General features: G+C 32.0%; 1 protein-coding gene across 4 annotated transcripts in view; it reads right to left on the bottom strand.

The window, feature by feature from the left end:
• LOC124369820 (serine/threonine-protein kinase 11-interacting protein) overlaps nt 1-12,655 on the bottom strand; it is an 89,003-nt gene that overhangs the window by 61,826 nt on the left and 14,522 nt on the right. For all 4 annotated transcript variants that reach the window (XM_046827935.1, XM_046827938.1, XM_046827939.1 and 1 more), the window contains exons 6-8: nt 11,923-12,134; nt 5,257-5,560; nt 2,669-2,744 (exon numbers count right to left, since the gene is read on the bottom strand). In XM_046827935.1, the coding sequence (XP_046683891.1) occupies nt 2,669-2,744; nt 5,257-5,560; nt 11,923-12,134 (592 nt within the window). The remainder of the gene's footprint in view (nt 1-2,668; nt 2,745-5,256; nt 5,561-11,922; nt 12,135-12,655) is intronic.

Below are 12,655 nucleotides of genomic sequence, written 5' to 3'. Positions count from 1 at the left end.
TACAAGTACCTTAATATTTTAACTGTAAACTTTGTTGTTTTTAAATTTCTTTTATTATCTGTCTGTAACTTTGTTTTGTTACGTTTTTTTAGTATATGTATTGTTTAATTGGACATTTTAATTGTTTCAATTTTAAGTGTTAACGTTGAAGCTTTCAAGTCACACTGATAGTACTAAGTTGTTTTATCTTCCTCTTTTGTGCATTTTTATTTAATAAATTATGTATTTTATTTGATAAAATTTTAATTTCTACCACTAGATTAATATTTTTCTTCAGACCACAGATTTGTTAATAATTTAAAGGAAAACATTTTAGTGTAATCTAGCTTATATTAGTATTATAGTACATGCTTACTATGTTTATGACTATGTCTATTATACAATTTTTGTATTTAATGACAATAAAGCTTTTTGACTCTTGACTCTAACACTGTTGGCACTTAATATTAACATAGGTCATTAATACACAAATACCGTCAACAACAATAGAGATAAGAACGATGTTAAAACTATTACAAACTAGCCGTTCAAAGTGCTGATAGGTAGGCATTCATAGCCATTACATGCTCCACCGCCGTGTCTCTCGCTCGAAGCGAAGGAAGCGTGCTAAAGGGGCTGGCTTTTATTGTATTTCTTAATTGGTACGGGTTTCACATGGACTCTAACTCCAAAAAAGTACTAGGAAGTTTTGTGCTTTACTGTCTGTCAGCTGTTATAGATCAAATATCAAAACAAATTTAAATGAAACTGAACTATGAGCACTGTTTGATTACAAATATACAGTCCAACCCATGTTAAAATATACCTGTAATATTTTTATCAATGAGAAGGTTATAACCCCCAAAACCGCCCCTGGATATGCCTATGTATTCTTGTAATTGTTGTTTTTTTTTCAATACATTCAACATGATCTATTTTCTTTCTATTTATATTTTTTACAAAAATAATTATTGGACATGCATTAAACATATACGAGGGTCTTCCAGAAAGTAAAGAACGATTGCGCATCACGGGCGGCGCAGTTCCCCCACCACCGCGGTAGATAGCTTGTTCGTTAGCCACACCTTCTGCCTCAGTGTGAGCTGAGTAGCGGTACCGTGAGGTCACGTTTGCGTCTCCTGTGAAAGTTTAAAATGGCGGCGTTAATTGAAAATCCCGCCAAGTGTGAACTGCGTAGTGTGATACGGTTTCTGAATGCACAGAATGTTCGACCTATTGAAATTTATAGGCAAATTAAGGCAGTTTACGGTGACAATGCGATGAACGAGTCATCAGTGAGAAAATGGTGCATTCAATTTAAGGAAGGTCGAACTAATGTGCACGACGAGGAACGAAGTGGAAGGCCGTCACTCGTTACTGACGAGTTGGCAGCGAAAGTTGATGGAAAAATTCAACAAAACCGTCGTTTCACTTTGAGTGGTCTAGTGGAATTTTTTCCACAAATTTCAAGGTCGCTTTTGCACGAAATAGTGACTGAACGTCTTGGTTATCAGAAAATGTGTGCTCGTTGGGTGCCTAAGATTCTTACTGATGTCCACAAGACTAAACGGATGGGAGCAGCTCTTGAGTTTTTGACTCAGTATGACGAAGAAGGTGATGCGTTTCTTGACCGCATCGTAACGGGTGACGAAACTTGGGTTTCCTATCGAACCCCGGAAACAAAGCTCCAGTCAATGGAATGGCATCACTCGAATTCACCAACAAAAAACAGGAAAGAAAAACCAAATTTGAACACCAGGAAATTGATGGCAACAGTTTTTTGGGACCGAAAAGGCCTAATCCATGTGGAGTTCATGCCGAGAGGCGAAACAATCAACTCAGAGGCCTACATCGAGACCTTGCATCGGCTTCGCCGCGCTATTCAGAACAAACGACGCGGAATGCTGTCGTCGAAAGTGGTGCTGATCCACGACAATGCTCGGCCTCATTGCAGTGCACGAACCAAAGCAGAACTCAATTCTTTCAAATGGCAAATCTTCGGACACCCTCCGTATAGTCCAGATCTGGCTCCGAGTGACTATCACTTGTTTCCAAAGTTGAAAGTGTTTTTAGGCGGAAAAAAAACTTTTTGGGTGACGAAGACCTCAAAGAAGGAGTAAAAACGTGGCTTCATTCCTTGGCGGCAGAACAGTATAACGTCGGTATAGAAAAACTGGTGCCACGCTACAACAAGTGCCTTGACAGTTCCGGCGATTTTGTAGAAAAATAGAGTAAGTTTATAAGTATTTATAAATAAATTTTCATGCTCTTATCTTTTGTTTTTATTGACTTATAACAAAACGTTCTTTACTTTCTGGAAGACCCTCGTATATATTTTTCAATTTTATTCACCTTATCACACCCTGTAACATGTGTAAGAGATGTTATAATCTACAGAGACACAATAAGAATGATTATATACAAATAAATATAATTTATTAATAAAAAATAATCTATTTCCTTCTGAAAGCAATATCAATCATGAATGAAATATAATACTTTATTTTTATATTTTTTAACATCCTTACAACAATTGAATATGGTCTGCCAATAAGAAATGAAGTGACTTCCAGAAGTAGGGTTTAATCTTTTAGCAATGTTGGTTTCAAAGGCAGTATTGTTGTATTGATTATTTACAAAAATTAGATATTTTATTTTTTTAAAATGAGAATAAAAATTAAAAACTAACCTTTCCTTTAGAGTGAGAAACATTTCAAGTGATTCACCCTCTACTGTGACTTTTTGAACCAGCCAAAGTTGACAGTCTGGAAAATGAATCACAATTAATATGAAAACAGAAATTACCTTAATATTATCGAAAGCTATTTCATATTTTCTAATTATTTATTCGAACACCAATTTTAGTCATATACAGTATGTTGAAAAATGTATAGTATATAAAGCAATGAAAAAGTTAAAATGCCTACACAAATTGCCAGAACTGCGTAACCATTTGAGAATAAAACAATATTTTTGGGTTATGAAAGTTGTTTACTGCCATTTAATTGGCAAATAACCCATAACTGACTAGGCTGAAAATGGATATTTGATTGATATTTGGACAAATATTCATAAATTTATTAGTTTTCATGAGACAACTAAATTGGCTAAATTGAAAGGCAAATAAGGCAACATAATAATTTTTGTTTATGTTAATTCAAAAAAATTTTCCTCTTTGCATTTCTGTGGTTTTAAACTTGATAACATAACCTTATATTACATTAATTTTAGTGTATACATTGACTCTGTAACCATTCTTGATGAATGTGTAAATAAAGATATTATTGATTGATTAAGTCTATTTAAATTAAAAAAATTGATTTTTATAATAAATAATAACATTTTAAACTATAAAATTAAAAATAATTGTACTATATGTAACATATTTTTACATTTGTATAATTAATTTGCATGATCATACAAATTTTGAAAATGTTGTAATTGAAAACTGCAGTTTTATTATCAGTTTTCTAAAAATGAAAGCAATGCCTGGCAAGTTATTTTACATATGAAAAGGCATGTTTTAGTATACCTAAAAATCAGAAGAATACATACGATACTCATATTACACAACTTATAGGAAAATGTTGTACCTAACTACAAAGATATTTTAAAATATTAACAAAGCTGTTATAGCTACAGTCTAAGTGTATTTGCAAATTGATTGGCAAAATTTACTGTATAAAGGTGTTACCATTGTCACACTATTTCTGTAAGAATGTGTAATGGGCTGTTTCACTTGTTTGCCCATTAAATAATATTGTTGTGTAAATAATCACGAATACAAAATTGTTCTCAGTGTAATGTTTCTATCTCAGGGTGATGTGATAAATAGTAAGGCATCAGTGAAGAAACAGAGTTTGCTAAGATTTCACTAAAAAATTATATAAATATTTGAATTGTTGTTTACATGAAATAATATACAATACTTTCTAATAATTTAATTAGTTTTTACTGATCTTAATTCATTTATAATTATTCATACTATATGATCAACAAAAAATGACTTCAGGTAGCGTGTATCAATAAAAAATCAAATTCTAAATGGTCTGATAACAAATGCCTCCGGCAATTGTTGCTTTATAAGAAACACAACTTAAAAAAAAAACAAATATTGTAAATTCACCTAACCATAACTTCCTACTGTCTTGCAAGAAAGATAGTTCCACCTTGAGTTTTCTAAAATTCATTATTTGTCACTTTCATACCTTAAAACCTTACATTGTTTTTTTATAAGGGCAACAGCAATAGGTTAATAATGCGAATCTCGTTTCGGATGTGTATAAAAATAAATTTGACAATAATGTATACAAATTGAATCAAACTTTCAACAAACCGATAAATAGTGTAAAAATCAAACATAATTGTAATAAATAAGCAAAACTAATGTAATCATAACTTCGTACGTTAAGTACTATGTACTAACATACTACGTGGTAACTTCTGATCACCCCTGCCATTATCTAAAATTCTGAAAAGATTCCTAGGGGTATATCTCCTCAGCCCAAGGACATCAAAGAACATCAGAGGAGCCCACAACTCTGATCCGCTTCTGTAAAAGTCTCAGATTCTGAGGATACAAATATAAGTTAGGGAGGCGCAAAGGTCCTTTTAGGACTAAGTGCGGGGACAATCGTATATTTCCCTCAGGAAAAACTTCTGATCACATAAAAATAGCGTGTCTTGATTTAAAAAATAACACATGATTACACGAAGAACTTATACTCTTTCTCACTCCGAAAAAAAAAAAAAAAAAACAATGATCAATTAAAAAGGAATAAATTAATTTCCTAATATTTTAATTGCTCACGTATTCTGAAATCAAACACGTACAAAAATTATGCCAAGCGATTTAGTAATAGATGCCATTGCTGAAGAGACTGAACGGGAAGGTAGATGGTAACTAAACTGTTCTGACCATAAAATACTCAGATAAGCTATCAGAAGCAGATAATACTGAAAATCATAGATAACAAGAAGCACAGTACACAAATATATCCTCAAATTTACATTTAAATGATTGAAAAACAAAGTTATTCGTAATATCCGCCCCCAACAACCATATATACATATTTTTGTTTTGGAGGATGAGCAGAATACGTTAATAACATTAAAATTTTAGCTTCTGGCCGTTAACCCCACTGATACCATATATTTATATCAGTTACTTGATTATGTAAAAAAGGACTTTAAATAAATCTGAAGAATTTGACCAAAAGATTTTACTACTTAAAATTAAATTAGATATTTTTTCATGGATAAGAAAAGATGTCTAACCATTATCTTCGGGTTCATCTTCATCTTCTGATTTCCTCTCTTCAGGAATCTCTTCAGAAACCAGTTCTCCCGTCACATTTGTCTCATCAGATTCAGATTCTTTATCCTCGAGTGGTTCTTGGTTCTTATCAACCTCAGGCTCAGATTCAACTATCAATGGCTGTTTCTGTTCTTGGTCGCTGCTCTCTGATGCTGAAGTCTCTGTGAACTGCGGTATTCTCTCTATGATTGCCTGTGTCGTCATTGCTGTCACATAATCTTCGCTTGCCGATGACGTAAGTCGGCTTGGTGATCCTGATTCCATCTTTAAACATTAAACATAATCTCAAAATCAAGCATAAAATAACGAAACAGGTCACACTAACCAAAACCTCTAGAGAAGATGAATATTTAGCAAATTTGAAACTTACTAAATTTTCATCTTTGAAACTTTTAAAACTCATGGTAAATAGCCATGAGTAGATAACTACAAGCAACACTTGTGGTTTTTACTTTTAAAACAAGCTGAATACAAGAATAAGTAAAACAGACACAGCACACATGTAATATTTACGCTCCATAAAGACTTTCTAAAGCTGTTAATGTAAAACCTAAATGGTTTGTGATGTCAGTATATATAATTACCAGGTTTGTACACTGTGGAATTAAAAATATAGTATGGAAGTAAGAACAAACTGGTCTCTCATAAAAAAAGATAAAACCTTGAACTTTTAAATCTATATTTTGTACTGTTAGGTCGTGATCATGTAGAACTCTATAGAAAACAAGTCCACCACAGTACAGCACACTGAAAGAGTAGGAAGTCAAAGCTCCTTTAGAACATCTCCTCTAACCAACTCAGGAAACTCCCAGAACAAAAGTAATTTCCTCTACAGACCCAACTGCTTTATACATGTAATCTCAGTCCCTATTTCAGATAATGGAGGTATACTTAAGTTGACTTCAAACAAAGAATCTGAATAGTAAGCAAGTATCTTTGTTATTGAAAAATCGTGTAATCCCCTTCACAACACTTAAGTTTTTCCTAGTTTTTAAACAAAACTTATGAATTCAGAGAAAATCAGCTTGAAATCTATTAAAAACATCAGGATCCTGCACATGACCTTCACTTGATCTTACTGCTTCTCATCTAACAAGAAAAATAAAAAGGATTAGTTTTACAAGTAAAATAACTACTACAGACTTAGTAAGATCCACAGATATATAATTGATTTTATTCCACTTACAGTAGAATTATAGGATAACTGCAGAGTTACACGGTATGTCCTCTGGCTTTTGATAAAGAGATCTTAATATCATTCGTATAAAGATTAATGTCACAATTCAGGACAAATGTTACATCATTGATAAACAACAAGAAAAAAGAGGGCCCAAATCGGTGTGATAGGTAATCTTGAATTAGAAAAAAACTCTCAGAATGGAACAGTAAATTGTACTCTAAAAGTGTTTTCTGGCAGATTTGATTTCATTCAACGAATTATGTCGGGAGAAAATTCAAAAGCAGATCCCTTGCTCAAAAAGAAGTTATGTAGGAACTTTTCAAATGCAAGTCAAGGTATCTATCGACCTGATCTTGCCTCTAACTTGCAGGACTAGCCAGCTGTTGAAATAAAGTTTGTGGCAGTTCAACAACCTCAAGTAAATATGAATGTTGTAGTAAATATGGTGAGGAAGGATAAAATTAGAAACTCTCTTATAAAGAAAACTGCATAGTGCACACATCATTTTCAAATATCTTTCATACAATGATCACAACATAAATGCCTGGAAGTTTGTGGGCCTCCTTTTGGACTATGGACTATATAAGTATAATACTTTCCAGAGTTATCTATTTACTTAAGTGACATCTCTTATACAATTACTATATATGAAAGATTACTTTACTTGTTTACATTGTTTCTTAGATATGCACTTTATTAAAGGGAGCAGAACAAATGCATTTTGAAGGATTTAAATTTAATTTTAACTTAAATTATATACTTTGTAAATTTTACATGACGCATTTTGAAAAACGGCTTGAATATAATCCTGAGATACACCATACAATATAGCCTAAGCAAAAACAAAAGTAAATAAAAATCTATCTTTGACTTGTAATAGATGGGTTTTTAGATGTTCATTAACAACCAAAACTAGGTTTCGTACACAATAAGCCATACACTGTACTTCTTTGTTTACAATTGTATTTCAAATCATGGCTGTCCATACTGACAGCTCAAAATTTCACAAATCAAAATAATCACAAAACACAAATTTATTGAAAAAGCTCTTAAAGCCGCTCTACAGCATCCACCAAACAGAATTGATTAAATGGCAAGTATAAGCATATGCATTTTACATAGCTACAACAAAACAAAAGAAATTTGAATTAAATGGCAAGTAAACAAAACAACAGGCTGTATTGTAGTTTTTTGTTTACGCACTAGAATGCAAAGCAAGCCTGTGAAATATGGATTTAAATGTAAATCAGCTGGCCAAATTAAAATAAGAGCTGAAATGCATATTCTATTGTTTGCTGTTAACTGAATCATATATAAGCACTCAGTTAAGTGGTTAAAGGGAAATATTAATTATTGAAAATATTTAACAAATCGTGTTCTAATAAATTTCTTGTAAGATTAAAAATAAATTATTATTTTTTGTGTAACAACTCCATAACACCCAGCATTTTCGTTATAGTTCTGTAAAATGAAGGTCAACTTTGAACTGATTTCTCAACAAAGTGGGATCACTATGGTGATTTTCTTGTATCTTGCCCTATGCTCTGTGTACCAAACATATGTGTAGGCAACTGTATCTGTGTTTGTACACTGATCTTGTATTGTGTAATGCTTTGTGCTTCAACCTCACTGTAGGATTGTCGAAACATTTACCAACAACCTTACCTATATCAATTACAAAATAAGGCAAAGACTTTGAATATTACATCAATCAATACTCTAAGGTCTTTATCATGATTAATAGAAACCTTTGGATTTCTTTTAGCCTGTTTCCAGATACCAGTGAATAGCTGATTGCATCAACTATTGTCTCATTTACAACACAGTTTGTTTCTCGGTAAATGAAACAATTATTTGTTTATTTTAATGTATAACTTTAGTATTAGTTACACGTGATTCCATATTTCACAAAAAAATATCAGCCAGTACACACATCAAAAGAATAAACATTTGGTTCTATTTATTCTTCACACTTCATTTTTAATAATAATCACACTTTTACACTGATCAATGAATTGTTACAACTATCATATCTAATACAAATTTACAATTACATTTTTTGAAATGTTTATATCAAAAGCCAAACAAAGCTTGGGTCTAAATTTAAAAAATCTCCACAAGCTTTCAGATATACTCATGAAAATGACTGGTTGGGAATGACACTATCACAACCTTAAAATCAAAATAACAAGTTGAAGTTTTCAAACTTCTTCTACAAATATATAGTTTTTGTATTTTAACATATGAGCCACAAAATATAAAGTATATTATGGGGTTAGTCAAATATATTATTGCACTAGCAAACTGTCTATCACATACAACTAAAATGAATTTATCAATCGCAATCTAGTGTTCATAACTGTTATTTTTAATAAACTAAAAAAAATTAAGAAATTAAACGTATGAAACTTGAACACCAAAATAAAAACAAAGCATTTATAACGCCATATCTCCAGTTAAAAGATTACAATTTGTGTGTATCTGTGTACATATGCATGCACGTATCATTAAAAACACTATACAATTATTACAATTAAGTTATATTATTTAATTTTATTAAAAATACTTGACAATACTTTTCAAGTCATTTTTGGAATGAAATTCTGTTTAGTGACAAAAAACTAAAAATATGGACACCATTTTGTTACCACAAAATTAGTAGTTAGTCTTCAAAATGAGTGTTCTCTCCACAACATCAACTTAATACGAGTGTAAATTTGGTTTTGCTTACCATGTACTGATCCTAGAGAAATTTAAACTCTAAAATATGATCCCTACTTTACCAGAAAATTAAACAACCTATTCAAAATATTACAATTAAACTCCAAAAGAATGTAGATGTTTGATTACTAAACTGTTTATGAAAAACTGGATGTATTTTAAAAAATATGGATTAAAAATTGTAAATGTAAACATTTGTTTAAAATGGTGCGATAATATCATATTCTTACCCACGAGATTACGGGCCTGGTACAGTGGGGAGAGTTATGATGTAAAAACAGTGAAAATCTACTGATTACCACAGATTTTACCATTGTTTGGAGACAGATGGACACCAACGTAAACGGCCCTACTAATGCTAAAGTTGTACTTACAATAGTCCTATAGTACATTGATAATTTGAATTAATAAAATATTATTTAAGTGGTAATATTAATATATGTAGTATTAGTATGTAACACATTTCTTTTTTCTATATGCATTAAATTCACTTTTATTAAATTCATTGATTTTAATCATCAGTATATACAGTAAAAAGGAAAGAAATCTTACGACTTTGCCAATAGTTCTGAATCCAAAGAAACAATTTCTAGAATGAAACAAAATACTTCTACAATGTAACTTTTCTTAGACAAAACTCACCCCAAATTAAAACTCTACAGATCAAAATTTTACTAAAGTAAAATTACAGGCTTTTAAGTAGCAAAACATTCACCGAGCTATATCAAAATATAGATAGAATTTTCAACAAAATTGTCAGGATGAATGCTCTTCTAGACACAACAAACCCTTACTTAGTCATTATAACACAACATAGTCGAAAAAAGGAAGTCTTTTAAAACAAAAGACTGATCAGCTACACCATGAACACCTCATTGCTAAGCTTCAAAGGGACTGCCTATAACTGGTTATACAGTTACCTGACAGGGAGGTGCCAAATGGTTGAACTTATACATAATAGCAAGTTATGCTGTTAGTTATGCTATAGTTATGCAACAAATCAAATCTGAACCAAAAAATATCACACAGGGAGTTCCTCAAGGGTCTATACTGAGTCCAGTACTTTTCATTTTATTTACCAATGACTTTTCAAGATATCTAAAAGATCACTGCAAATCTCTAATGTATGCAGAGGACACTGTATTGCTTCTAGACAAAAGTAATCCGAAACATCTTGAACTGACATCATACTTGGTAATTAATATTGCAATGCAGTATTGTCTTAGGAATGGCCTTATTGTGATTAAGACCAAAACTAAGCAACTAATCTTAGGCAAGCATAGAGAGATGTAAGCAAGCTGCCTGACATTGAAGAAGCTACTGTTATCAAACATCTGGGCCTAATGATGAAAACAACTTGGCCCACCCACCAAAATAACTTGGACCGCCCACCTTGATCTCCTCTGCAACAAGCTAAGAACAAACCTGTTTGTAATTTGCAGGATTAAGAACATCTCTGACTTGGATACAACCAAGATTGCTTCTTATAGCCTGTTCAAGGCCCATTTACGCTATGGCATTGCAGTATGGGGAGCAACAACAAAAGGTAATTTGAAACAAGTGCTTCTGCTCCAAAAACATGCTGTAAGAATACTTGTGAGATCTCCAATCAACAGAAACCTGCAGAAGCAAATACAAAGACCTAAATATACTGAGAGTGATAAATCTGGAGGTCATGGAAGTTGTTACATTTCTACATTTGAAGTCATCAAGCCCATAAGAATTGCAGCTAAAATATTCATGAATACAGCATGCAGCTCTAACTACTGCCTTCCCATACACCACCGCACAATGACTGAGAAGAAACACAGCTATGCAGGTACAAAAATGTGGAATGTCCTTCCCCTGGATCTGAAGATGGCAAGCACCCAAAGGTTTTGTCACATGCTGTAGAACTGGCTTCTGAACCACCCATTTTCTCCTTAACTGAGTTTTACGGATGGAGACAATTACAAGAATTTTACACCTCTAGAAGAGACATGTTTCATAAATTTATTACAATTATTGTTGTTTTTTATTAATTAATGATACAAATTCTGTACTTAAAGTTCATGAATAAAGCATGCTGCCTTCCGACTTCTTTTGGAGTACATACTATGCTATACCACAATAAATATTTTTCTAACTTTTTTGTTTGAAGTAATAGTTGGTCTGTTCAATATATAAATGGTCAAAACTAAAAATGCACAGTAAACTTATGTTTAAATAAAGCATGTATATGTATTTTAAAACAGCTAAAAATTCCTTACTATATTTAGAAAACAAGCCTAGTAAAAAAGCAAGTTCCAGAATAAAATTTACAATAAATATATTTGACGTATTTCACCCCTTATTAAACAGGGAAACTTAAAAAAAATCTCATTCATAATAATAATATTTCAGCTAACTATATAGTGGGACAGACAATAGCTGCATAGTTTAAGGCATTGAACATTGGAACAAGTTAGCGATAGTGCAGGTAAAAAATCTGTTTGTGACTAGATTACTTTTTATCAGTACTGTCGACCTAGTACTGTATTGAGTCTCCTCCTCATTCTGTTTGATAAGAATCTCGAACTGGCCAGTAGCCCGTGAGGAGGGGAACAGTAAAGCTAATAAGAGATCAACCTCTTCTTTAAAAAACCAAAAAAATAGCGTAACCAAAAAATTGTTAATGTCATAACTAAGTTAAGAACCTAGGTGAGAAGATAAAGAAGTCATAAAAATGAACTGTCGTTGACAATACCTTATCAAGGGCAGAGACAAACTTGGGTGAAGGAGTGAGAAAGTCTTGTGCAAACGGTGTGGAGGACAGGGCATTATTTACAGGAGTCCTTTCTAACCCCATGAGGTCCTGGACATAGGACCCAGCATTACTGTGGAGCCAATGGTCCTCGCCAAACCTCTCTCTGAGCTCCTCCACCTGCCTCTTCGTCTGAAGGTGTTCCATACTTGCTTCTACAAATCACGATTTATTTAAAAAAATAATAATAACCATGGTCTAAAAGAATCTTAGAAGTAAGAATGTTTACACAAAACATTTCACTATATATATATATATATATATATATATAATATATATATATACATAAATACAACAATTATTTTTTTAAAACCATTGATTATTTAATAACTCTAATATAAAAATATATAATATAACATTCATAATATATCAAAATTGCAGTCTGATTTTTTTCACCATGTTTGCAACAATATTAAACTGTAAAAACAAATAACCACATGCAAAAATGAAAACAAGTCATTCATGTAAAACTGGATAATTTCGCAGTAACCAATAATCAATTTGTCCCATTTGTGAGGGAGACGGTTAAAACGTGCTCTTGTTTGTAACCAGTTGACATATTTGCTTAGCCGTAAAACTTAAACTTGTTCATTTATCAACTTGAAATGTTACTAAAAAAAAATCAGTTAGTTAACAAAAAACGTAGCTATGGTGGAAAGGGTAGAATCAATGTGAA

Source organism: Homalodisca vitripennis, chromosome X, assembly GCF_021130785.1.
Source record: "Homalodisca vitripennis isolate AUS2020 chromosome X, UT_GWSS_2.1, whole genome shotgun sequence".
In the NCBI taxonomy this organism is placed as follows: Eukaryota; Metazoa; Arthropoda; class Insecta; order Hemiptera; family Cicadellidae; genus Homalodisca; species Homalodisca vitripennis.
This window is presented reverse-complemented; position numbering and strand designations above follow the sequence as displayed.